Source organism: Manacus candei, unplaced genomic scaffold (genome assembly GCF_025592945.1).
Source record: "Manacus candei isolate 608988 ecotype Guabito, Panama unplaced genomic scaffold, ASM2559294v1 h1tg000021l, whole genome shotgun sequence".
NCBI classification, from domain to species: domain Eukaryota; kingdom Metazoa; phylum Chordata; class Aves; order Passeriformes; family Pipridae; genus Manacus; species Manacus candei.
Window position 1 is genome coordinate 2492396 of NW_026138069.1, and position 27300 is coordinate 2519695.

Here is a 27300-nt window from a genome sequence, read left to right on the forward strand (position 1 = left end):
TTCCAGCCTATTCTATGAACCTGATTTGTTAGAATTCCAGTTTGAACTTCCTCTTTGTATCATGCTGCACAAGCCTGTTAAACACACAGTAATGATGGATTCACTTTTTACATGTGTATTTGAGGATTCAGTGCTTAGTTCCTAGACTTTGCTCTCAGTTTTGTTTACTGATTATCACCAATCTGTATATAGTACTTTTTTTATTGACTCCGTATGACAACGATTCCAGATATATAACCAGATCCTGGAGTTCCATCCATGTGTAGTTAATGTCATAGAGAATTGTTATTCTAAGATACACAACAGTAACTACAGTTGTGTGGTGTCTCTTTTCTGTAGATTACATGCAGCAGACTGGTGGCCAAGCACATCTGTTTTTCTGGATGACAGTGGAAGGATACAGGGTTACGGCACAGCAACAGCTGGAGGTACTTCAAAGCCGGCAGAAAGATGGAAAACATCAGACTAATCAGACCAAGGGTCTATTAAGGGCAGCTGCATTTGGAGTTTATGAGCAATATTTATCAGAAAAGGTAGGAATAACTTATTTTTGCATTGTTTGGCATTTATTCTTTGTACAGATACTTCTTTGATAGTTACAGCTAAGTTAATATGAAATGGTTGTGATGTAGTTGTTTATGAATTACATGTGAGCTGTTGTGTATCTTCTCTCTCTCCTTATGTCAAGCAGTAAGAAAATGCTGTCCTCTTTTTTCTTTTCTCCTTCTCCATTTAAAAGGCTCGTACTGCCACTGACTATCCTGTCAAATGCTCTGAATGTGTTCCTCAGAAGCTGACTTTCTAGAATAGACAAACTAGAGACAATGTGAAGAGAGAGTAAAAAATACTGTCTCTTTTCATATGCTGCCCTTTCCCTTCCTTTAACTTTGCCCTCCAACCTTGCCTGTCCCCTTGGAGCCCAGTATTTGTCTAAACTTGGATTAAGACTAGGTTTTCAAATTAAATAACTGTGCCTCTCCACAATTGTCTGTGTAAATTGCTCAAATATCACCATTGGATATCTTCCAGTAGGCAGTAATGTATTCTTCTGTGAAAGGAACCGCTAGTGTTAACAAAGCGTCTTTGTTCTAAATGTGTGTGTGCATAAAAATCACTTCTCGCTCAAAAGCTTCCTCAAGAAATTATCTCTCAAATATCTAGTAGCATTCTCTTTCCACGTAATTTCTTTTACTTTATTTTTTCACTTCAGTAGTCTATCATCATGGTGGTCTGTGCAGAACTTGCTCTTGAGTTGTCTGCTCAAAAGTTTGAAGTCAGAAGCCACCTAACACTAGACCTGTTCCAAGCTGATAAACTCAACCTCTCAGCTATGCTATCAAGTAAGCTGTGCTGAGTCTGGTTCAGTGCTGGCTCTCTATCTGTTACAGAAAATGGGGAAAGTGTGTGAATTTGGGCCCATCTAAAAGAATTCTTGATGGGCAGTGGTTTGAAATCTCATACCAAGGAATGTCTGGGAATCTCACGGATGATACTTGCTACTAGCCTGCTCGTAGCTGTGATAGAGTCTGCATAAAAAGTTACTATGTTTACAGTAACCTCTCTGGAAATTGGCAGAGGTGAAAAACTGTTAGCCTTTCCTCAGACTTTTCAGGGCTTCATCCATTTACTTTCTTACTGGCTTGTTCTTGATTTCTGAATCTAGATCTTTCTATTCATAAATAAATAAAATCTGTTTTTAAGTCTTAGTAAATCTGGTTTAGATACTGCTTCAAAATAGTATGCATAAATTGTTTTTGAGGCAATTCTTAGTGTTTAATCTTGAGACTTCTAAGTTTAGATACACACTCTGAAGTTAATTTGGGGGGGGAGAATGGGATCTGACTCCTGTTGTATGTTCTACAGAGTTAATAGAGATATTCATCAAGGAGAAATTTCATTACCTTTAAATAATTGCAGCATTGGATTGGGGTTTTTTTTGGTGAAAATAGAACTTTCTTATTTTTATGCTGCAAAAGTTGATTTAGATCTCTATGACAGGCATCTCCGAGAGTTAATATTGATGACAACTTAGTAGCAAAACTTGCAGAAACACTGAACCATGAGGATCCAACACCTGAAATCTTTGATGACATTCAGAGAAAGGTATACTCTATTCATCCTGTATTTTGTAAGAACTGTTAATAGTATAGAGTATTAGACATCTTTGCAGATACTGAAAAAGAAGGAACTCAAATATCTAAAACATGTGCTACCATTTTTCTATTCTGTAAAAACTGTGCTCTAAACTGTCAACTTGTACTTAGCCCATGGTTTTCAAAGCAATAGACAGAAAGAGTAGGTATCCTGTATGAAATTAATTATGAAGCACAATTTAGAATTATGGTATTTTTATTTGTGTTTATGCACCAATTTAAGAAACATGCAACATGTAGAATAAATAAGAGGTACAGTTTTAGTTCAGTTTAGCTCTTGTTTTCAGAGGTTGATGTGGTGGTCCCGTGTTAAATTCTGTCTCTCTTTCCAGAAGTTAATTTGATTGGTCTGTTTCTGCAAACCTGCCCAGTGTAGGAGTCAGAAGCAGCAAGTGCTGAAGAAAAAACAGTATTTTTACAATTTGCATACATAGACTTTATCACTCAAGTCTAATAGATGTATTTAAAAAGGAAAAGTGAGTGCTTAATATTCTCACAGTAACTTCCATACCCAGTCTGAGAGGTTTTTACTTTAGGTCATTGATTTAGTGTTCTCATTCTTACTAAAAATTAGTGATTTGAGCTGTAGAACTTAGAATCACACTGTCGTACTTGAGGCCCACATGTAAGACTAATGGAAGCACCTTGTGAAATCTGTATCGTTCAAAGTAGGCTACAAGGACAAGTTATGCTGAAGAGCATAAATTTCTTGTGTTACCAAAGAAATGAACTTCCTCAGACCTGCATGAATTGTTTGTTGGTTTTTTTTTTTTCGTTCTTGCCAGGTGATAGCACTTAAACAGTGTTCCATGAAAAAAAAAAATCATAATTAAAATATTCTAGACTTGACATGAGTATCCAAACATTATGAAATAATTTCTGCTATGTATAGGTACATGTGTATGTGTATATGCATATATACTACATAGGCTATGTAGTTACATATTTCGAAGTGGTGTTATTAAATCTTTTTGAGCAGGGTAGTACCGTATTGACTAAAACTGGCAGTTGTCAGGAAGGAAGCATATGGTGTTTTCCTGCCCATCCGTTCCCTCTTCTCCCCTCTTGCCCTGAGTGTTTACAGGTCTATCTTTATAGTTTATCAACAAAGAAGGACTCAGAGATAACCTGTTATGAAATGGATAAAGACCAAATATGTTTATGGTGCAATTAGAAGAGTTAAGAGGAGAGGATGGAAGCATTTACAGCTATTGTGCTACTTCCCTTCCTATGTGTGCATGTCTCACTAGTGAGATATTTTCTGAGACTCTTATACTTCTGGCACAATTAGCTCTCATAACTTTTCCATTAAGAGTAATTCAGAGACACATATGCACAGATACCTGTTGTTCAAGTAGAATTTATGAAAAGTAGTCCAATTAATTAAAAAATGTTAAAAGTGTTTCTGAAGGTGGCATTTTTGTTTCAATAAGGTGTACGAGTTGATGTTGCGAGATGAAAGGTTCTACCCCTCGTTCAAACAGAATGTGTTGTATGTGCGTATGTTAGCTGAGCTGGATATGCTGAAGGATCCTAGTTTCAGAGGATCAGATGATGGTGAAGGAGGTGAGCTCTATATCTGTCAGGGCTATTTCCTGGGACTGTTCTTTTCTCTGCTTTAAAATGAAAACAAGAAAATTATCCACACTGTTTTTAAGAAATTAAGTTGTTCCTGTGGTGTCTCTGATATTTAAATTAGTTTCCTCCTTGTGCTTTTTTGCGTAAATTGTTTTGGGACTCAAATAGAGTTTTCTCTGTAGTAAGTTTATTAATCTCATGTAAAGTTTTGTCAGGTCTTGGTAACAGGTGTGTTGCTAAACTAAATATGCAACTCTTCCATTCTATTTTTTTATTACAAAATATTTCAGACTTTTCAATATGTTGGGTTGTTTTAATATATAACTATACTCTTCCTCTGGAAATAGAAATTGAAAGTATGTAGGAGATGTGGCTTTTAAAAGAAAATAAAATCATTGTTCTTGTAACTGAAGTACAAACACAATGGAAATTGTTTTAACTATGAAACTCACTCCTTAATGAAGCAATGTCATTGGGAGATACAAACTTAAAAAAATGTTACCTGGAGTATTTATTTAGTATCTATACCTCTATAATCTTGCATTTCTGTAGGTATCTTTATTGGAAACTTGAAACACTTGTATGTTGGGTGCAACATTTTACCCAGTACCGCAGTTTTCCTTTATTTTCTATAATGTTTTGTCCATGCATTTTTATTTGTGTGTGGCCCTACAACAGGGAAAAAGCTTCTAACCTGTTTTTTCCTTTCCTCTTCTTCATTGCTCCCAGAATCTTTTAATGGGTCTCCTACTAGCAGCATAAATCTGGTAAGTGCTTGGATTTTTTGAACTTTTTTTTCTCGTCAACAGCACAGAAAATGTTATAAAATAGTTTAACTTATGTACATTAGAGGTTTTACTTCACTGCAGTTTAATTTCTGAAAAAGTTCTTGAATCAAATTGAAAGACACAAGTTCTTAATTCCTCTGTAAGATAAAACTGTCCCTTTTTTTACTTTATGATGTTTAATGAAATTTTGCAGTGTTTCTCACAGAAACAGTTAATCTATGCAAAGCATACTTTCTTATCCCTGTTTGGTTTTCTTAAATAGAGATAAATTTGAAGTTAGGTGAAAACAAATCCTTTGAAAAAGAAATCTCAAAGGATTAAATTCAAATAGACTGTCAAATGAACCATTTAATTAGATTTTTGTAGGGTGGTGTTTGTTGGTTTTGGTTTTTTTTTTGCATTAGAACTTGATTTGGAAACATGAAAGTATCCAGAGTTTATTCTGAAAATGTATCTTTGTTTTCTAATCTGACCAATTTCAAGTTCAACTTTTGGTATTTTTTTTTAAGTGATTCTTGACTGTGTCAGCTGGCCAGAACTTTTTCTTTGAATGTACCAAAACCAAAAATCTTATAAAGATTTTAAGAAATTAAGTTGTTTATTTAAAAAGAAAAATCATAAAAAATTTTATGTATATCCTATCCTTCCTCTCAGTTGTTTCTTCGGACTATGTGTAGCTGAGCCATAAGGTATGCAAGGTTCAATTAACCATATGAGAGTATGTTTCCAGACCCTTTAGTTTTATAAAAATTTACATAAAGATTTACAATCTGCATGCAATTTCCTGGCTTATGTGATTCATAGGCTCTTATAGTTCATTCTTGGAAAATGCTGTAGCTCCTTTGGAGTTCCACTGCATTGATTAGATCATGCTTACATGCAGAGGAATAAGAGTGTATTTTTTAAAGGAGTGCACTTAACATTAATGTAAATGTGTTTCCGTGTGGAGTTTATTTCTTTGTGGGGTTTAGTTTTTTGTGTTCGTTGGGGTCTTTGTTGTTTTGATTTGTTTGTTTGTTTGTTTTAATTTAAACTGGTATCTTTTTTCCTACTATTTTCCTCTTGTTTATGTTTTGAAATGCAAAAAAAAAAAGGGGAGTTCATTAGCTGGTACAATAATAGCTGATACAATTTATGCAAACTCCTGGTAGATGCAGAAGAAAACTTAATTTGGCCATATTTTTTATAAATTTGCATACAATTCTGGTAACATTTCACAAGAGAGTCTTTTAATTGACTGATCTCTTAAAAAGATATTTGAAATATCTCTTAGGTACTTCTTCTAGTAATGTTCTGATCTATCAGAGTTATATTTTATTGATGGGGATTTGTCACTGTGGTGGCTTATCTAGCTAGTAGTTATCTGCTGCTTAGTTTCATGTGGCTTTCTCAGCTAAGCTAGAAAGTCTTAAAGCCTTTATCAAGCACTCTTGCAATACAAATAGGTATTTACATGGGACACTTCCAAGTCTTGAATTTTGTTTCTGTTGTGAAAAGGGTATTTATAGAATACTACATCTATTATTTTTATTAAGAGTGAATAACATTCTAGCAGCAATGCATAATAAATTTCTATTTATGCAGAACTACTTTTCTGTAGTTTATATCATTCAGGGTCTTCAGTGCTTTTACAGGTGCTTGAGTAGTGGTAGATTAGTTTTTCCTGGCTGAATTCCATGTCAAGAGTAAATTTCTGTACACATAGATTAGCTCCCTTGTGTTAGTCTGTTACATGAAGAAAAATAGACCTTGGAGAGGTTACTTCAAAGGTCAGGGAATTTCTGTACTTGTAGCTAATGACAATGTATTAAATAAGATTGAGTTGTGATGTGATATTTTTGGGTTTTTAATTAACTTGTGTTCCTGTGAATATACCTAATGGCAAAGATATTAGATCATATTAAATGTCTGTGTGTTGTGTTATCTGTTCAGGTTTCAACCTTTTCATTTGCTTGTATTAATTGTTGCTGTATAGGGCCTTGCCACAGCAGTCAAGTGTTTCCTAAAGTTTGTATTATAAAATACCTCACCTGCAGTTTATACTTTCACTGGAAGAATTTGGAAGAGAGGCTTAAAACAATTTTGAGGAACAGTTATTTTACAAAGATATCTTAATTTCTGCCTCTTAATTTGGCACATTAGTCTACTGTATTAAACCAGTAGGGCACATTTTGAGGGTATGTAACCATTGTAATATTTATAGACTCTTGCAGATTTCCTCTAAATGGATCCATAATGGGAGCTTTACAGATTGTTTTTGCATTGAGTAAACAGAAGGAGTTACACGGGTGTTACCTCTCAAAGACCTTGAAGAGCAGAAATGGCTGGGTTGAACTTCTGGCACTCATTACCATATGTCAGTTTGAACCCTGTTCAGTTATCACAAAGAAAACTGAACTTGAGTGACAATGAGGAGAAGCAGGAAAACAAGAAGTAATGATGCTTTTTAAAAAAATATAACACTACCTTAATGTTGGTATTTTGTAGCAAAGAAAATATTTGAGCAGTTGACTGTTATTGACTTCTTTTATAGCATCCTTTCCATCTTACTGTTTATCAAATCCTAGAGCTTTCAGAATGTCAAACACTTATCCAAGCTTCCACAAATGCCTGCTGTTTGCCAGTCTCAGGTGATGCTCTGCTCCTAAATTTGGACCCTGCAGTATAGAGCACCTCACCTTACAGCATCATTGCTGTCCAAGGGTGACTTGCTTGAGAATGGACTAGGTTGGAGAAGGTCTAGTCCTATGTCCAACAATGGCCAAAAGCAAGGGTAAAGATTAAAGGAACAGCCCACTTATGGTGATACTTTACCAGAATATTCTCCAGTATCCAATAACTTATAGATTTGGGAATTCTTGAGGTAAGATGATGTCCGCTATCAGAGTAGTTTTGAATGAATTCATCTCTTCTACTATTCAACAGACATAAACTTTTAGCACAGTAGCATGCAGTGGCAAAACAGATTTCCCAAATAAGCTTTCTTTTCTTCTACCTTTTCTCAGTCTGGGACTTCAGTGGTGTAAGTCTACAAGGTGAATGATACCCAGGAGACTCTTTACTGCAATATATATTAAAGCATAGTTTCTGTGTTCAGACTCTTAATTTTAATTAAATTCAGTATCTAGACTTTATAACAGAAATGTTACATACCTTGCCTTCCATAGTGAGGGCTTAGGCAGAGGCTGATTGAGATGGTTGAGGCAGAGAAGAGCCATTCCCTGCAGAGACCTAGAGGAGGAAGGAGTGGAGTATTGTGTTGGGGTATTGTGGAGTTGATAAAGATTCAGATGTAGGAGGGGCAAGAATAGAGTCTTTACATAATTTATGTTTTCAAGTCAAACCTATCTTTTAATTGTAATTACATAGATTGTTTTATGTTTAAGGAAACAGGAGTTTTGGAAACTGGATTGATGTAGGTTGAGGTTTTAGTTTGACATAGGCATGGCACTGCTACTCTGTAATTCCCATTGTAGGTAACTTTTTGTGCCAAGTCACTGTTAAACTGGCTTGGTTAAATGATAAAAGATAGCTATATTCTTTCTGAATGTGTTTCTTTGGAGAATTTTAGAATTTGAGGGTAAAATATATAAAGGAGCTGGGATCTCAGTGTCTGTGTATTCTACTTAAACAGCTCCAACTGGTAATTTAAGATTAGGATCACATGTGTAGTGGCCCATTCAACAAACTTGAAGAGCTTTATTATGTTAAATCTTAGTAGCCAGATATAATAATTTTATATAATAGCAAAGCTTCTCTAAAAGACCCATTGGGCTTTTTTTGATCCCAGCAATTACTGAATATGGAAACGGGGCATTAGCCAACTGAGAATGTACCTGTTCATTTTTTACAACAGAAAACATTCCTGAGAAGAATGTTTGCTGGATTTTTTACATACAGCAGAGAACCTATTCAAGTTCTACTGCAGTGTAACTTTTATGTAGTGTTTTAAATCATTTGAAAGAAAACAGAATGGTGTAAAAATAAAACCAAAAGGTCTGTTATACAACGTCTCTATCTCCCCAGTTGTTTGGGACATTTTTTGGGTTTTTTGCTTAATACTCAGTAAAAGACTATCTGTAGCCATACTTCCATTAGAGTTGAGATATCAAACTAAAGTGGCAAATATGTTTGATCAAATATGAGCGATCACAAAACTTTGTGTGAAAATGATGAGGGAAATGAAGAGCCTTACACTCTGTAAAATAAAGGCTTTGGTAACCAGGCAGTACAAACACTTATTTGCATTGTTACAGTGCATTAATCTATTCTATTAGAGTAGTGAACTGAAAGTTTGAAAACTAAGTAGACTAATCAAACACATCTCAAATTAAATGTGTCTCAGATCTAATTTTTTGGCCCATTTTTTCCTTCTTCCCTTTCTCCCCCACCCTGCAGTCCTTAGATGACCTTTCAAATGTCCCTTCTGATGAGACAGTTCAGCTCCATGCATACATCTCAGATACTGGTAAGTGAATCTGTTATGATGCCTGCTTACTTGTTTTCCACCATTTATTTTGAGTTTTTTAATATTACAGGCCCTTGAAATCCTAATCCTCTCATTTTTTTTGACCTCATAAAACATTTGAATTCATATTTTTCATTAAGTCCTTGTAAGGGAAATCTTTACAGTATTTGTGCTGTAGGTGATCGACCTAGATAGTATATTTGTACTTAAAAATTGATTTAATTTTTGTTGTTTATCGTACTAGTATTATTATTACTACTTCTGTCTCTGGAGAATCATTCATTAAACTTAATATTGAGTAGTATTTATTTTAGCAATTGCTTAAAGAAATTCTGGAAGCCATCTCTTTCTAGTCATGCAATTATAATTCTTGACTGTTTACTTCCCTTACTACGATATTTTTCCCCTAATTTCCGTGTTTCCTTATTGCCATAGCTTAATTTAAGAAAATTACTTCAGTCTTTATAGTGGTGGCATTTTTAGTTATCTTTTAAAAAAATCTCAGATAATATTTGCAAATATTCTAGTTAAATGAGATTGGGTAATTAAATTGAGCTTCATATATTTTTTTGGGTAGATTTTACTATGCAATAGGCTTTTAAATATGTGTATTTATATAGTGGACACATGAACTGTGAGGGAGAATTCAGCTACTCAACATATTAATTAAACTGTTATTCCAATCCAGTGTGAGAACACTGTGCAATCCAAGTGTCACTGTGTCATTGTAGTCCTTAGAGAAAGAGGAAAATAATGTGAAAGTTAAGAATCACATTTTGCTTTTTTGTTACAATGGTATGTGATACCTTTTTCAGAGTTAAACTTTGAAGTTTCTATGTTTTGACCTAAGAAAAAGAGGTAAACTTAGAACCACATGAATGGTAAAATTTATAGTCTTGATGACAGCATGTATTGATAACTATCAACTTGACTCTGTATATCCATAATACCTCAGTTGAAACAGGGAATATGTACAGGTTTGTATTGTAAGATAGTATTAAACTGGGTATAATCTTCTGCACTTCATGTTTGGCAGTAGGTGTATCTTGCATCTGTGAGCAGGCTCTTTTCCTCTGCCAATTATTATCCTTTACTGTGCTTGTGGGCTGTATACAAACAGGATTTACCTCCATGTGTTTCAGGACTCACACTGTCTTGTGTTGCAAAATAAATACTGATTAAGAGACTATGACATAAGGGGCAGCAGGACAACTTCTTTCCTTTTCTGTTGCTCCTGTCCTGAAGCAGTTTTCCTAAAGGTGCAGCTTAGCAGTGCCCCTGAGATGTGGTCTGGTGGCTGCACAGCAAAGTGGTCAATGTGAATGCAGAGGATAGGGCTTGTGCAGCATCTGTGGGGCTGGGATTTCCTGGCTCCGTTCTCTGGGCAATCTTGGCACCATCCTGACTGCTTGCTCTTTCCTCTTGGGGGTTCAGCACTCGATATTCTTCTTCTAGAGGGTAGATGTCAAAGACAAGATGATACTCTGTGCTCACTGTGCACCTTTCTAGTGTATAATTCTGGCACTGTCAGCAGCTGTCACTATCCTATAGGTGCTCCCTGGCTGCTTAGACATAAGCATTACACTTCAGAGAGGTCAAGACTTGAAGCACCACAGACGAAGAAATCGATGATTTGTCAGGAAAAGTATATTTTTTGGAGCGTGACTGCCTTGAAAAATTCACAGACTTTGATTAAAAAATTTTCATCTAGCCACGGGAAGATTGTGGGTACTGGATATTGGTTCAATAATTAGAGATACAATATGTTGCCAATTTAAAAGGTGCACATTGTAAACAATATTGGTTCTAGGTTATTCTCTAGACTAGATGAAAAGTTTTGAAACAAACTATAGTGGGAAAATTCTGTGAAGGAGGAATGTCCAAGAGGACTTCAGTATTAATGAAGATCAAAAAGGTGCTTGTGTTTCTTTCAGACAACTGTCTGTATTCTTTTCATTTATAAATTGACTTTTCCATAAAATGTGTGTATGCACACAGAGAATATATTGTATACATATATGTAGAGTTATGTGTCTGTATATATAGTTTCTGTTGACTAAAATAGTGAGGGGAGTGTTTTTTATCTTAGAGTTAATAGCAAACTGCCAAGGTAATAACAAACTGCTGATGCTAATAACAAAACTGAAGGCTTGCAGCTTGCTATAATTGTCTTGTATTTATAGATTTTTTTTTGATGGGCAGACTTTTGCAATATGATTGGACTACTTTGCAGACTGGAATTTCTTCTGGTTTCACAGTTGTTTTTCATCCCCATCTTGAGTTCTTTAGGTTCAAATACTTTTTAAAAGATCTATTCATTATTTTAAAGTTGAAATTTTTTCTGTTTGTTTATGTTTTGCATGTCAGTGAAACATCTAACTTTTGAAGCTGCTTGATCTCTGTTTAAGTTTACATAATAAGTTTTTGGAGAGTGTCACTTATACAGTATTTTGGATAAAAGGATAGCTTACTCTTCTTCTTGCATGTCCATTTTTGTCTTTCAAGTCTGTCATTCCAGACATTTCTTCACTTCACGTTTGTGTCCTTTCGTCTTCCTTCTTTCTGTTTGTTCCTTTTTTATTTTTGTTTTTAAAACTACTAGTCTATGCTGACTCTGACCCATATGCTGTGGCAGGAGTGTGTAATGATCATGGCAAGACATATGCCCTGTATGCCATCACAGTCCATCGGCGAAATCCAAATAGTGAAGAGATGTGGAAGACATATCGACGCTACAGTGACTTCCATGACTTTCACATGAGGATCACTGAACAGGTAATTAATCTCATAAAAATCTTTATAGGTGCATGTTTCTATAGTTTAATAACCAATGACTGTATAATTGCTCCATCAAAAGGAAATGGAATTTAGAAAGTTTCCCCCCACCACCTTCCTACTTAATTTTACTTTAAAATATTTGTGTGGAAGTTGTATTGGTCTCAAACAATTATGTGTTAGAGATTAAGAAGTAAAAACTGAGCTTGGGAAATAGGTATTTAGGTTTTAAGTGAAGTGTTAAGAATTGGTGGGGTCCCAAAAGGGAGAGCTACCCCAAAAGGGTAGCACTTCACTACTGCTAGACAATCTACCTTTTACTGCTGTACTTGTATTCTCAGCCTTTTAACCCTCCTAAAATGAAAAAAGGAAGAAATAGAGAGTTGTAATTTACCAGCTGGTACAAAGTAGAACCTGCTGATATGAAAAAAATGACGAAAATACAGTGCTTTTAAAAGGAGGCTGAAGTACTTTTAAACCAAGCCTTTGGAGAAGTCAGATTTGACTGCATAACCTTTGAACTAGTCAGAAGTGTCAGTTTATATCCCTTTACTCTGTTATTAATAAAGAGACATAGAGAACAAATTCTGTGCAGGTAGGTTAGCATTTAAAAGTCACAGCAGTAATAAAAATGGAAAAAGCTTTATTGAAAAAGCAAATGCGTTGAATATTTGGATTAATTATAAACGAAGTCTGACTTTCCTTTGAATTTGTGATGGTCTTAGAGTGCTGTCAATAAATTTGAAATACCAACTTTTGCACTCCTTCAAATTGATTCTTTTTTTTAAACTAATTCACTGTTTTGAAGAATTCTGGGTCTTATAGTGAATTAATGTTCTGCTGATATGGGGCAGTCATTTAAAACTAACCTAACTGCAAATGACTAGAAAGAAATGGCAAAAGCGAAAATGTTCAAAATATGAAGACTCAGTGTTTGTTGTTGCTAAATCTGATTTCTTTGGATTTCCAGAGAATAGAAACATTATCCTAGAACACTAAGATTGCAAAAAGTAAACAAATTCCCGTGATTCTCTGTAGCAAAACTTCCAACGGTTTTGCTTTATCTTGACAATAAAATAGACATCCTTACTGTCTTATGTGCTTGTCTGAGGCATTTTAAGGGTAAGGGTTAGAATCACTGATTTAATAGGAAGGGCAGGGATTGTTTAGGTTCTTCAGAGAAAACAGATAGTTGATCCAAAATGGAATTGGAGTTAGCTGTGTATAGAATCCATATGAGTTTTTTTCCTTGAAGTACTGAATAAATTCACACCAGTGATTTTAGTCAGTCATTTGGAGTAGATACCTGTATTTAAAATAGAGACCATTAATTGCTTACCTTGCTTCTGCTTACATACAAGTCTCCAATTAAAAACTAGACCATCTTCTGTTCAGTTATTTTCCCACATGACCTACTTGCAAGGGAATGGGATTTGCGAAATTGGAAGGAGTTATTTTTTGGTGCTTCCTACAGACCATAAATTTTATATGAGCTTTGTAACCTTACAAAGTTTAATGATGCAGGAAGAGATCTTGCAGGGACTGAATGGAATCCATCTCATTAGACTGTAATTTTGTGGTCTTTTCTGGAGAGAAAAGGATGCAATCTGTTTCGGGTTGTTTCTTAAATCCTAGATACTCTATGTTTCTCTCTTTACCACCTTAAGAATATTATTTATTAATTACAGGAAATCTGGATATGTGGATAGTCCTGATTCTTCAAGCTTTGTTCTTGTCACTTTTTTATTTTTGTGCATTGTGCCAATTATACTCAGCCTTCTTAAGTGTTAGGGCCTCTTCTTTCCCTGCTGCTTCCCCAGAACTGCCATTCTTTCTGCAAAACTGGAACATGTCAACCAGTGCCAATCACCATCATTCCCTGTAGAAAAGGCACATATGATGCCACACTGAGTATGGTATGATAACCTATGTGTAAGCTGGGTGCTGCCATGTCTCCAGGGATGAAAACTTAATAATTCCTTAGTAGGCTTGATCAGAATAGGAAAGGGAAGAGATTTTAGAAAGATTTACAAGTTCCCTTGATGTAGTCTCGTAACTCTATTAACTTCAGCCCAAATAATAATAATAAATCTTGAGCCTAAGCCTTTTGCACACTGTATGAGTCTGTATGTCAAAAGTGAGTATCACATGTGAGTTCAGAAATTAAATTTTACTCTTGATAATCTCCTGGGAGTTTTCATACATTTGTTGACAGAGTACCTTTCATTTTGGCTTCTCTGAGGATTCTGAGTGCCAGGCATGATGCAGAAAATTTTTTTTCAGATGTTCTATGGTTGAATAGGTGAATATAATGGCCTTATATGGAGATTTGAAACTCTTGAAAACAGAACAAAAAAAAATCTTCTCTTTTTTCTAGTTTGAAAACCTTGCAAATATACTGAAACTTCCTGGCAAAAAAACATTTAACAATATGGACAGAGAATTTTTGGAAAAGAGGAAAAAAGATTTAAATGCTTATTTGCAGGTAAGCTGTTACTTTTTTTGGCTCTGTGCTTGGTTGGAATTACTAAAAAAAAAAAAAACCCCTGTGTTGTAGGTGGTATACAGTCCTTAATAAATATATCGTAAGAACTTGATATTGTCTAATAGGTTTACCTTTTCTTTGCTCTTTTGGTTTGTTCTCAGCCAGTTCTGTCACAACTTTTCTGAGCTGTTGAGGTTCCAGCTGTGTTGATTTTGAGCTTTACACCACTGACTTTCTTCATTAACACACATGTCTGTGGTCACTTTCTCTTGTGCTGTTGCATATGGATTTCTGTGGCACCCACTTTGGTGGTGTAGGAAACCACACAGCTTCTTCATTCACATAAGACCTATGTCAGCTCAAGCAAAGGAATTCAGTTGTCTTACTTCATAGGGACTTCCTGGTCATTTTGCATTAAAGTCTATTGACCAACTCAGTGGACACATTAACAATAAATAATGAAGATGAGTAAAATATTGTTAAATGACAGTTTGAGTGTTCATAAAGGTGTGAGATGCCATAATGAACATAGGGGTTAAAGTTATGGGAATTACCAAGAAGCCCATTACTTCAATCTTGAGAATAGTGTAATGTTGGAATAAAATTGAGGAATGAATGAAAAAAATACATTGCAAGATGCAGTGTCTTTGATTGTGTCTTGTTCATTATTTATTAAAATAACTTTTAAAACTTATTTTACTCAGCTCTTGTTAAATCCTGAAATGATGAAAGCTTCTCCAGCCTTAGCCCATTATGTGTATGACTTCCTGGAGAATAAAGCCTACAGCAAAGGGAAGGGGGATTTTGCACGGAAGGTAAGAATGTTTTGCACCGTCAAGGGAACTTCAGAGCATTCGTTTGTGCAATGATTGCATTAAACAGACAAGTTGAATTGATATTAAGCAGCTATATAGCACTTCGAAAGCAGCTTGCGAGTTGCTTTAATACTTTTGAGTGGCAAAGTATCCAAGGACCTGTGGAACCAAAAATTAACATTTTTATAATAAGTAAATTTTTTTTGTATGACAAGGAAATAAAATTTTCAAATTGGACTTAACACCAAGATGACAAGTGTGTTTGTTGCAAGTTGCTTTCAGTCAGACATCTGTGATTTATTTTTTTTTGTGGTCTCGTTCCTTCTGGTTTCTTTTTTCAGTTCTTTACTCTGTATTTGCTGCTGTTACCATGCTTTTCACTCTTCAGCCCAAAAGATATGTGCTTCCCTTCAGAAGCACCTGTTATGTACTTAGGTGTTGTAACCATCTAGAGTCATTGGTCAAATTCAGAGCTCTGACCTGTGCATCCTCTTTGTTAAGCCACCAGAACTCTCTTTAGGCAAGTGATTCTTTGTTCAGTTGACCAGTTTGTGCGGGCATCTGCTTTGCAAATGCAGTCATTTCTAAACTTTTAGTTATTTTGGTATAAAAAGCATCTGTGAGACTGTTGTCACTTGTGATTTCCAGCTTATGAGACTCTTTATAGCTTAACTTTTTTTAAGGGCATCACACTAATATTTGTGTCTCTTTTGGACTGAATTTAGAGAATATACTGAAAGAAAAATTTCAGTAACAGTTTCTATGGAACTACTTTATGGTTTTAATTATACTGAAGCATATTACTCCAGTGCTGTTTAAAAGAGGCATGTTTCAAAGACGAAAAGTTGAAAGCAGAAGTGAAACATCTGTAACTAGAAAACTTGGAAGGGAGAAATGGTATTGAATGGAGAAGAAAAGGAAAATAAATTCAAGCTAAGAAAAGCCAAGGGATGGGAAGTGGAAATGACTCAGGAGAACATCTGTTGAAAGATGTAGATAGCTACAGTGGGGCTGTAAGGAATGAGAAATATAGATGGAAGTGAAGCTAAAACTTTATTCTGCATTCTGTAATGAAGTTAAATAATTTGAGTTTTCTTTTATGTTATTGGTCTCTGGAACAGTGTGATACTTCTCATAGTGTATTAATTTACTGGTGCCCTCATAGATTATGCAATTCTGGTTAAACATCTTCCCCTTCAGATGGACACATTTGTAAACCCACTGCGTAACTCTATGAGAAACGTATCAAATGCAGTCAAGTCTATCCCTGACAGCCTGGCAGAGGGAATGACTAAAATGTCAGACAACATGGGTAAAATGTCAGAGAGATTGGGACAAGACATAAAGCAATCATTTTTCAAGGTAAGAAAATATTGATAGTTAATACATACAAGTAAATTAATAGAGGATTCACTATTGACTCACTTAAACCAATGTTATATACTACAGAGTCAAGTCATTAAACAGAAAACCAATCTGTTTTTTACCTGCACCTTTTTAATAAGGTTCAGCAGTCATTATAGTACAGATATGGAGTTCTCTTTGTTATTAAGTAAATTCTTTTAAGATGGCATCTACACACTGTTACAGTGATCCTTCACTTGATTCAGTGTAGCCACTTGAGAAGAACATGAGATTCACTGATTTTCATATTTTGTTAATGAACCGTTCTCATAAAGCTAATTTCCTGCATCTGCTGCATTCATGAGGAAAAAAACCCACCATATATTTTGAAACTTAGAACAGGGAGATAGCCTCTCTTCTGCTTACTCCTTGCTGAATTCTGATTTAAATTAAGTTTTCTTTCTGTTTTTCTAGCCATCTTTCCTCATCTCTTACATTTCTAAAATATGATAGCTTAGAGGTGGGGAATCAGTAGCATGGCACACCATCTAGAAGTCCTGTAATAACATCTTCATCTTCCCTTCGTTTTTCTTGCCTTCCTCTTTCTGTGTGTAGCTGTGAGGTCTGGTCAGGGATTGTCCCATTTTGTGTTACCAAAGCAGTTAGATGTGGCAGATGTAAAACAGCAACTGAGATGAGTGAGTTAACCCTTAAACCATGAAAGGGAATAATAAATCAGTAACTGGGGGCGGTTGGTGGGTTTTTTTTGTTTTGTTTTTGGTTTTCTAAATTCTTGTGGGATAAAATGACTGTCTCTGGACTTTCTCATTGCTGGTAACTTCCCTGGTGTGTGACCAGCAGTATATCTGCAGTTATACTCATGGGGAAGTCCGTGACTAGGCAGGACTTAAGATCAATAGGAAATGCCAGAAGCAGTATCGGGCTCATATGAGTTTTTAGGTGGGTTTCAGTTGAAGCATTGGACACTTGAGGAATTATGTGGATTGTCTTAAAGATGTTGATAACTTTGATAGCTATAGGAGAATATCTACATGTTTGATTTTTGGTTTTGGAAGTGAAAGGACTGCTGTATATTTATCTTTTGGACTTTTGACCAAAATGTTTTAGTTTCATAACCAAATTGTTTATGAAAAATTATCTGATTTATTCATACTCCAAAGTATTTTTCCTTCATAAACATAATCTTTTTTATTATAGGTGCCACCTCTGATCCAGAAAACCTACTCAGATCCTGACCACTGCCGTGTTGCAGCACCAATTGATGACAACGTGAGTCTGACATTTGTCCTTTCAAAGTTGACTCCTCTGAAAGCGAAGGAATGAATTACTTGTTCTATGTTAAACTATACTTTTTATTGTTTTCTGACATTATTATTACAAATAGTTCTTAAATTTATAAAAGGAAACTTAAATACTTGTAAAATTAACATCTTTGTTAGTACTGAAATGGTTTGCACAATGTGGAAGAACTGTGAGAGCGTACATACTACTGCTTCTGTGTTTTGTGTTTGGGGGGGGTTGTTTTGTTGGTTTTTTTTCACTCCTCCCTCCAGTTTCTGTCTGTTAAAGATAGTGTGGTACCAGACTGTTAGCATAATTTCAGCTGACATTTTATGGATCTGATTTCTGATGGGACCTTTTAAAGAACATTTGTTTAGTGGATCAAAAGAAGTGTTTGCTATGTTATTGTGAAGCAACCTTCAAAATGTGTTTCTGAATAATAAACTTTTAGTGTGAAGTAGTAATATTAGCAACTTGAAAATGAAGTTTAAGCTCCTGGTGTTATCATAAGCTATGGTATTTTGTTATTGTTTTGATTGAAACATTGATCATATATGTGCAAACAATTGGGGGAAAAACCTTTTATCTCTAAGTAGGACAGAAAAGCCATAAGATTACCAGTGATTATATGCAATTTGCTATGGTCATAAATCTGCACCTGCTCTGCCCTTCATGTTTTGAGTTCTTTGGTCACATCACAGCATTTCAGTTTGTCTTCCTGTACATAACTGCTATGAAGGCTTGGTAGATGTATTTTCCTCAACTAACATAGCCTTGAGTTCTTCTGGATTTTCTTCTTCCGCATTATTTTTCACAAAATAAGAGTACCCCCAAGTTTGTAATTACAGTTGGAATTAAACATCTTTGATACTCCTGGAACTTTTGTTTTGCACAGGCAAAACAAAATAATATAATTCAAGTATATGAGCAGCTTCTCTATAGGTGTTTCATTGATCTTCTGATTAGAAGCTACAGTTCTTGATAGTTTCTAAGTTAACATATCAAATGTTACTTAAAGGCAGATTTCAGATATTTTAAAACTTTTCAACTCTCAGCTTCTCTTCTAAGATGCTTTGCTGACAACTTCCAGTCACTAAGTTAGACAAAAATATGGCAGTTGGAATGGAATTTTACATGGAGAAGCAGTACTGTAAAAGCGAGCTATGGATCTATACAATCTCCAGCTGGGTTATGAACCCACTGTCTGTGTTCCAGGTGTATCTAAAGATGTAGTTGTGTGGTCCACCAAAATAATAATACTAATGTGTTTTTTGTAAACTAATCTGTGTAACGTCATCTATTAAATAATAAAATTATGATCCTTTTCCTAATCTCCGAGCATCAAACCACTTGATAGCTAAGCAGGTTAGAACAATACCTAAAAAAAAGGCACTTCATTGCAATGAAATGTGGTTGTTTTTAGCATCCATAAGAAAATGATGCCATGGAAAAGAAAAGCTCTTTCCAGAGTTTTCATGTTCAACTCTTTCCAGAGTTGGAAGCATGGCAACCAAAGGAAGAGGTTAGGAACCAGCTTTCTCTCTAGGACATGTATTAATTTTACTCAACCTTTTTGATAACTGTTGACTTTTGAAATAATTATTTCTTCTTATTTTAAAAATTCAATGTATATAAGTTTATCTTTAGTTTTCAATCTTTCTTTGCTATTAATGGTGTTACAGATGATTTAGGGAAGATTTCACATTGCTGTACTTATACTGAGCTACTAAAACTGTAGCTTTCTTGAAATGAAATAAAAGTTTACTGATTTTTTTTTTTCTTGGTGACCAGGTGGATGACAATATTCCACTGAGAGTAATGCTCCTTCTTATGGATGAAGTCTTTGATTTAAAGGAAAGAAATCAGTGGTTAAGAAGAAATATAAAAAATCTGCTTCAGCAACTTATTAGAGCAACATATGGTGACACAATTAATAGGTACTGCTTTTCTTATATTGAATAGTGTGTGAGTGAAACTATGTAGTCTGTGTCTATAAATTCTTCTTGGTATTATTAAATTATTGTGGTTTGAATGTGCATATATTCCCCTTTGAAGATATTCAGTAAGCCAAGAACAAATGTGCAAAATGGAGATAAACACAAAACATCGCTGTAACTCTTAGTAACTCTTATGTGCCGGAGAACTTACAAAAGAGCTTTTGCATACCAACAAGAATTCAAATTTCTGTGAACGTCACTTAATACTGATGCTTTTTGCCCTGTGTCTTACACTACACTTTTTGTTAATAATATTATTTATTACTTTTGGCACTATTTCTGCTTACATCTCTTTCATGCTACAAATGATACACTGACACTATCAAATTATGTGAACTATACTGAGTTGCTATGTAAAGTTTCTGCTCTCACACTTTAGAAGATGCAAGGGGGCAAGGAAAAGGACTGCTATGGGGTCTGTTCTGCCCCCTCCATTTGCTCTGTAATTCACATGTACCCTCATTCATGCAAATGCAAAACCCGTTAATAATGCTTAATAAGTAATGTTTCTTGCCTTCAGTTTAGAGGTATGCAGTTTCCAGGACTGGCCTTCTAATAATTTGTTTCTGAAATATAAAAAAAATCTAGAACAAAAAAAAATTCTAGGTGCAGATTTAGCACTGCCTTGTCGCTTTGGATTTAGTACCACTAACCAAAAACTTAATTTCTAGCAGGTGAGAAGTAGTTTCCTATTACTTTTTATCATAATATTCCTAGCTGTATCATTACTTTTTACCCTTCACAAGTATATTTGTGACATTTTCATTATCACTGTTAAACATATAGACTTGTGGTACCAGTAGGGATGTAACCATGTAATAAAATGGCACTTGGTCTTTCTCAAATAATGCCTCTTGGCCAGGTGACAACTAGCTTGAAACCTGTACTTCCAAGAAAATGCTGCCCTGTTGAATGACTCTGAATACTTTTTGCTGTTTCCAGACTGTAGAATAAGTTGCAGAGTTTATGCACAGCATGCTGCTTTCTTATTGGAGAGATGGCTGCAGTACTGTTTTGCTTCTGCATTTGGAGTCATTCTAGATACTCATGGCTTCACCTGCTTCAGCAGTCATACCTTGTACTGGCAAGTTCTTGGGGTGTAATGGCATTCTGCAGCAAAGTTGTGGTTTTTACTTCTTAGAAAACTAAATTCATATTGTGGTTAGGGAAACAGTCCCAGGATTATGGTGATATACTGATGCATATATCATTTCTATAAGCATCCTAGATTTGGATATAGAACTGTGTGTATGTGCTGATGAAGGAAGGTCTGATGAATGATCCATCTATATCTCCTATTAAGGGTTATGAGGTAACTGCATACATAAGTATGATATTTTGAGATTCTGAATAGGTCCTTTGCTTACAGAAGCAGAACTTTGAGTGCTCCATGAAGAGGAGTGCTCTACGAGCAAACCAGTTATCTAATGCTGATGGGAGATGCAACACCATTTTTTTCCACCCAGCTTCATCATCATACACATACTGAAAAAGAAAAAAGCTTCAACTTTAGGGAGTGATCAGTGAGCTTATATTTTTATCTTGAGAATCACAGTTTGCCTTGCCTATCATAGAACCTACTTATGAAATTTGAGAAAGATGAAGTTTTAGTTTGTCTGTCCTAGAGTGCTCTTCAAAGTGCCTCATTTATATGTTCTCTGTTCTAAAAATTAAATGAAGGTCTTTGTTGCTTTGATTTTAGAAAAATAGTTGATCATGTTGATTGGATGACGTCTCCTGAGCAAGTAGCAGATGCAGTGAAACGCTTCAGGTATGTCTTTTATCATAGATGTTAAATGTGAAGTACTTGCCAATTGATGTCTAATATCTGTGTATCCTTTCTATTCTTCTTACACAAGGAAATTATTATCACTCCAAAGAAGACCAGTTGGATCATACAAATCATACACTGCTTTTTACCTATGTTAAGTGAGAGAAAGTAATTGTCATATGAAGAAGAGTATTTTTGAGTTTTCTCCTCTACCTTAAAAAACTTGTTAACCAGTCTAGAAGAGTTAGAATACGGGTATAGTTAGGAATTTCATCATTCATCCCTACTGGATATAGTGTCTTGTTTGGATCGATGAAGGCATGTACATGCCTTGCTTTTAAAGGATAACAATTAGTACTAAAAGAGCCCTAGTTCTAAGATAATACATTTCACATTGAGCAGGTACAACAGAACTGAAGTTTGAATTTGAAAGTATCAAAGGCTCTGTCTTTCAATTTCCTAAAAGTCTTAATGGCTTCTAGATTGTTATTGAGAGTTACCCACCATTTGTTTTCCTATAGTTTGCTGTTTTGTTTTTTTTTGTTGGGGTGAAAGTCATAAAGTAGGGTGGTGTATTCGCCAAAGGGTCAAACTTTATGAGTATTCTGATATTCTTTAATTAAACCGAGTAAGAAAGTACATTTTTTATTCAGTGTAGTGCTTAGGTCTATTTTGTGTAAGAACTATATGGTATTTGAATGGGTTTGGTGTGTAATATTTTATTACAATTTTATTTCATCTGATTCTTGTGCTAAAAAGTATATGGTTTACTGATAGGTTGAGTGTGTTGTAATACTTGCTTTTGATTTCTTCTTCGCCTTTTCTTTTTCCTCTTCTAATATTTGAAGTGTATGTTAGGTTGTGTGCAAATTACTTTCTTGTATGTATTTTATGAGGTAGCTTTGAGGGATTTGAAAGAGCCTTTCACTTGATAAAATGTTAATGTATTTTGACAGATTTGCTTTTGTTACAGAGATGCTTTTTGGCCCAACGGCATTTTAGCAGAGACTGTTCCACGAAGGGACAAAGCTATTAGAATGAGAACAAGAGTGGCAGGGAAGACCAAATTACTGGAAGTAATGCCAGGTGAGTGAGTCTGGGATTGAAGCCTAATAATCCTTACTATATGTTGTTACTGAAATTTATGTCAATATTCTTCTTAATTGTTTTAAGTATCGAAAAGAAATACTGAACATATGAACTGTATTTAAATCAAGAGATTTCTAATTATTAAAGCATTGGACATTTTCACATGTATTGTGAATTTGCAACTGTAATTCTCTTACACCCAACCCAGTGTTTAGCTCCACTAGAGGATTTAAGTTTAGTGTGTGAAATATATTCCAATACAGTATGATTTCTTGTAAACTAACATGGTTTTCATGTATATAGGGTAAAAGTGAAGTAATTTTCAGAAATCCTTTCTGCTGTAAGAGAACTTTTAATTTTATCAAGATGTGTATAATAGAGGCACTGTGATTTCAAATTTCGGGCTACATAGTTTGAAAGACAACATTCAGTTAATGTTTGTTAATATGTAGAATTTAGTTTAAACTTCTGGCTAACTACTATTTTTGTAGATGAACTGAAGCACATCATAGGCGCTGAGACTACGCGGAAAGGCATTCTTCGGGTCTTTGAAATGTTCCAGCATAGTCAACTGAATAAGAGAATGGTGTACGTGTTTCTGGAGAGATTCCTAGAAACCTTATTTCCACAAAATAAGTTCCCTGAGCTCTTCAACAAACTGCATTCACGGTCAAAGCAGATGCAGAGATATAAGCAGAGACTACACTCTACTCAAGCGCCTTCCTTACAGAAAAGGTGACACTTCAAACCTATTAAGCTGGTGTATGTTTGTCCAGGACTAATTACTTGGGCATATTCTCTGGGGCTTCAAACTCACATGCTGTCATTTCTGCACCAGTCTTCTAGTGTCACATATTAGATTATTAATGCATCTGTAAGACCTGTGGATCTTCTCATCTTCACTTGTAATTCAACCACTACCAGAAAGGTTTGTGCGTCTTAAATGATTTGGTGCGTCTTCATGCAACATTGAGAAGAAAACTGGCCCAATATACAAGAATGCTGATCCCTTCCGTTCCTGAGTCGATGTTTTGCCAGCAGTGAAAAGTGCCAGACTGTTCAAGTAAAGCACAACTATGGTGATACAATTGAAGAAAAGGGTGTTTTGGCACTGGGAGATAGTGCAATGTGTGAGAGTCAGGTGGAATTGTTCTACATTAAGACTGTTGAGGCTCTGTAGGGCTATTTTAACATTCCTGTAAAGGCTGAGCTAACAGGAAAAGCAGTCTCTGGAATAGTAGGTTCATAGGAGAAGGGAGAAATAGCTATAGCCCCATCATAAAAGTACATTTATTAAAGGAAGGTTGAGGTAATTGGCTTTTATGCCACATTTATGTCACCTTTCATATTTCGAAAATTAAACTAACATTATATCTAATGGGGGTTTCAGTAAAGGCAGAGGTGCAGTAGAAACAAACCCTTTATTCTGAGTATTCTGTAGCTTTAAGGGCCATATGCTGCTCTTACAGCACCTGGCATACATTTTGCATGTAACTTCAGTGGAGAAGGAGCATCATATTTATGTTCAATTGGTCTATATGAACATATGTCAAGTTGATAGTTGTAGAAGGAAGGGGGTATGTGTTTCAAAGAGAATGGATGTTGTGTTAGAAGCTGAGGAAATTGCACTAAGACACAGTTTACACACAACTCCCCATTAAAATCTGGAACACTTTTGGGATGTAAAAGACTATGTCCTACTTAATTGGAAGATTCCTTGCCTTTTAGTGTGTAAACCTCATATGGAAAAATGTTAGAATTAGTTGGTTCCTCACAGGTAAAAGATTTCATTTGTCATATGCAAACACTTGGAAATTTCTGAATGCATATCAGTGTATATATGAAAATAAAAAGGAGATAAAACTACAATATTTTTTTAAATAATTTTTTTATTTTTTGCATAGTGTAAAATTTTAATACAAATTTGACATCAAGGCCCCACATCCATCTGTTTAGTTTCAGTGAAGAAGTTCTGTCCAATTAAAAATACAGTAACAACAAATCTTGTTTGGCCACAGCATATCTCAGTTTGTGTTTTCTTTTTCATGGTCCCCAACTGTTTGACCATCACTATCTTGAGTGAACAGAAAGTAATCTTATAGAGTCCCTTTTTTTCCTGAATGCTAAACACAGGGTAAGATACAGCTATGGACCAAGGATCCCAGGGATCCTTGTAGTAATTTGTGTCTTAATGGGAACAAATGGTCCTTTTATGCGAGAGAGGAACATAGACCTTTTATGAAAGCATTCTAAGAGAAGATAGAAGGCTCTCGAAGGACCTAGTTAAATTGACTGAAGCCTCTATATAGATCATTTTTTCTCATGGACTCTATTAATGAAATGTAGCCTTTTATCATACTACTTAATGATGATCATATTGTACTGTTAACATTCTCATACAGTATGCATGGGCTCAAGTGCACTTGTTTTTTTCTTTATTGCAGAACTAAATGCTGTAAATTAAATCCCTTTCTTTTGTAATCCTTAGGAAGACAACTTCGTAAATATGTAAGAACCCCTCTCCCTTCCTCTCTGCAGATTCTGTAAAAGTGTGACGGTTAAATGCTTTTGAATTTAACAAAATTCTTGAGTTCTGTGTGAAGTAAACAACATAGCCAGCTCCTATTGTTTACATGCCTATACCTTCCTCTAATGTCAGGGTGCTCAAGCATAACTGATATCTGACTGATGACAGATCATTCAGCAGTTGTTCTTGGTGATACAGTAAATATCTCATTAATCCTACAAAATCTAATTTATGTCTTTTAAGTCACCGATTTGTTATTCAGTATGAAAGTGGGAAGTTCAAATACTGTTTTGTCAAATCTGTGGAACCTTTTATCTATCTGTAGGTACCATGAAAAATTTCAAGAGGATAGTGATAATATACAAATTTGGGATTTTTTTTTTTTTAATTATCTGGTACATTTCTGTACAAAAATAAAATAATATCTCTAGGAATGTGAACTGAACATAATACACCGTGCTTTTTATTTGTTTTACCTAATGAATTTATTACATACATATACCTATACACACATTTATATACGCATGTGTGCATATGTATATATGTATTGAAGTTTAGTCTTCTGTATTTAATTATGGAATATTCCTAATTCAGTGGTGCCTGTTGGCTGACAAGAACCATCAGAAATGAATACTTTCTGTTAAATTGAGTTTGTATGTATCTTCATTTAAATGGTTTTCCTGTCGATGATTTAAAATACCTACCCTGTCAACCCATGCAGCCTATTTATCCTAGAAAGTTTCCAAAACTGAATGTTAATATACAGCACTTAAGTGTCTGGATGTATCTTCTGGCCTTTGGGTGCTGTGACTGGCCGCTGAAAATTGTGCCATTGTCAACAAATGCACTTGTTTTTTAGCCTTAATTATTTTTAAGAGAAAATGAGCAATTTTTCATTTGGTTCATCCTCAAGCTTGTGCTGCTGGTGTTTGCTAGAACTGAACAGTAAATTTTAAGTTCTACCAGAATGTGTACCAAAATAAAACTATATAAATTCCACAATCTAAATTTTAATTTTGTGCAATATTTTCATTTAATGCATGTGTATTTGAATAGCTGTAAAATAAATGAATTTTTAATGTTCTGAAGTCTAGGTTAAACATGTCTTCTCAGCTGAGCAATTTTTGCATTCTGTTGTTGCGTTAGTTTATTTAAGGACTTGTTTTAAAAGTCTTATTTGTTACTCTTTTGTTAATTCCTTTGTTCTCAATGATCTTTGCTCACCTGAGCAAAGCTCATATATTACAAAGGAAGAATCTGAAGAACACATCTCATAAATAGAACTGTTATAAATTACTTGTGCATATCATTGTACAGTGTGTCAGCTGTGTGCCTAATTGTTCTATTGATGCTTTTCCCCTCCCTTCCCCCTCCTCTCGTTTCTGTAACAAAGATTGAACATGAAACAGGCTGCCATGGTCACTTCTACTGAATGGCAGAGGACTCTGAATTTTTTTTTGGAGTTTGCATTTATGTTCTGTCCAATAGAAAGCTAAAAAATTACACTAATAAAGTATTAACAGGATTGTTATGAGTCTTTGTTTATTTTTAAAATAACTTTCTCACTAGCAGGTACAAATATTTTACAAGTCTGGAGAAAAATCACTGAAGATAAAACTGTTGCTATTTAAATAAAGCAATGATTCCTTGATTTATTTTTTGTTTAATGTTTTATAAACTGATTTTACTTTTAACAAATTAATCTCTATGTTCATTTTTTACCAGTGTTTGCAAAGAGTCCTGTATTTTAAAAGGACTTACACAGAAACAGTGGGACTGTGTGATGTACAGGGTTTTTTTACTCTTTCTTTTTTCCCCCGGGTTTATTTTTGCAGCAGCTGGATGTACCATGGGACCACAATTGTTGCCCTTGATATATTTATTCCAGCTGTTTCACATTCATCAAAAAGATGTCCTGAGCTACAGAGATGTTAGTTCTTTGACCCTTGAGTGAAGTGCTTACCACTCTCTCTAGCTTTCACGCTCTTGCTACAGGATATAGACACATCTTAGGAATTTCACTAGTAGATTACAAGTCCTTATTAGTTGAAGCTGTTATCCTAGGGTGATTTCATTGCAAAAAAGATACTCCATAATAAGCTTGTTTTTAGAAAAGTCATAAAAATATCTGCCATTTGCTAACTGAGGTTTATATTTGTCTGTGGCTTCTTTAACTCTTCAGTCTATCACATTATGTTTAATTTTGGT

At 34.9% G+C, this 27300-nt stretch overlaps 1 protein-coding gene across 3 annotated transcripts in view; it reads left to right on the forward strand.

Annotated features, from left to right (window-relative positions):
* The window catches only part of SNX13 (sorting nexin 13), a 67440-nt gene extending 40823 nt beyond the window's left edge, over positions 1–26617 (forward strand). The window contains exons 13-26 of one of the 3 annotated variants that reach the window (XR_007904298.1): positions 340–533; positions 1999–2103; positions 3587–3719; positions 4461–4498; positions 8918–8987; positions 11590–11762; positions 14140–14247; positions 14952–15062; positions 16263–16424; positions 17625–17696; positions 19500–19645; positions 21408–21476; positions 22433–22562; positions 23057–23202. Coding sequence is in view for 2 of the 3 variants with exons in the window: in XM_051785910.1 (XP_051641870.1) it covers positions 340–533; positions 1999–2103; positions 3587–3719; positions 4461–4498; positions 8918–8987; positions 11590–11762; positions 14140–14247; positions 14952–15062; positions 16263–16424; positions 17625–17696; positions 19500–19645; positions 21408–21476; positions 22450–22562; positions 23057–23304 (1742 nt within the window). In the remaining variant the exon portion in view is untranslated. Of the gene's footprint in view, positions 1–339; positions 534–1998; positions 2104–3586; positions 3720–4460; positions 4499–8917; positions 8988–11589; positions 11763–14139; positions 14248–14951; positions 15063–16262; positions 16425–17624; positions 17697–19499; positions 19646–21407; positions 21477–22432; positions 22563–23056 lie in introns of all 3 variants that reach the window. The other 2 variants (XM_051785911.1, XM_051785910.1) reach the window with 2 other exon arrangements.
* Positions 26618–27300: the final 683 nt, after the last annotated feature.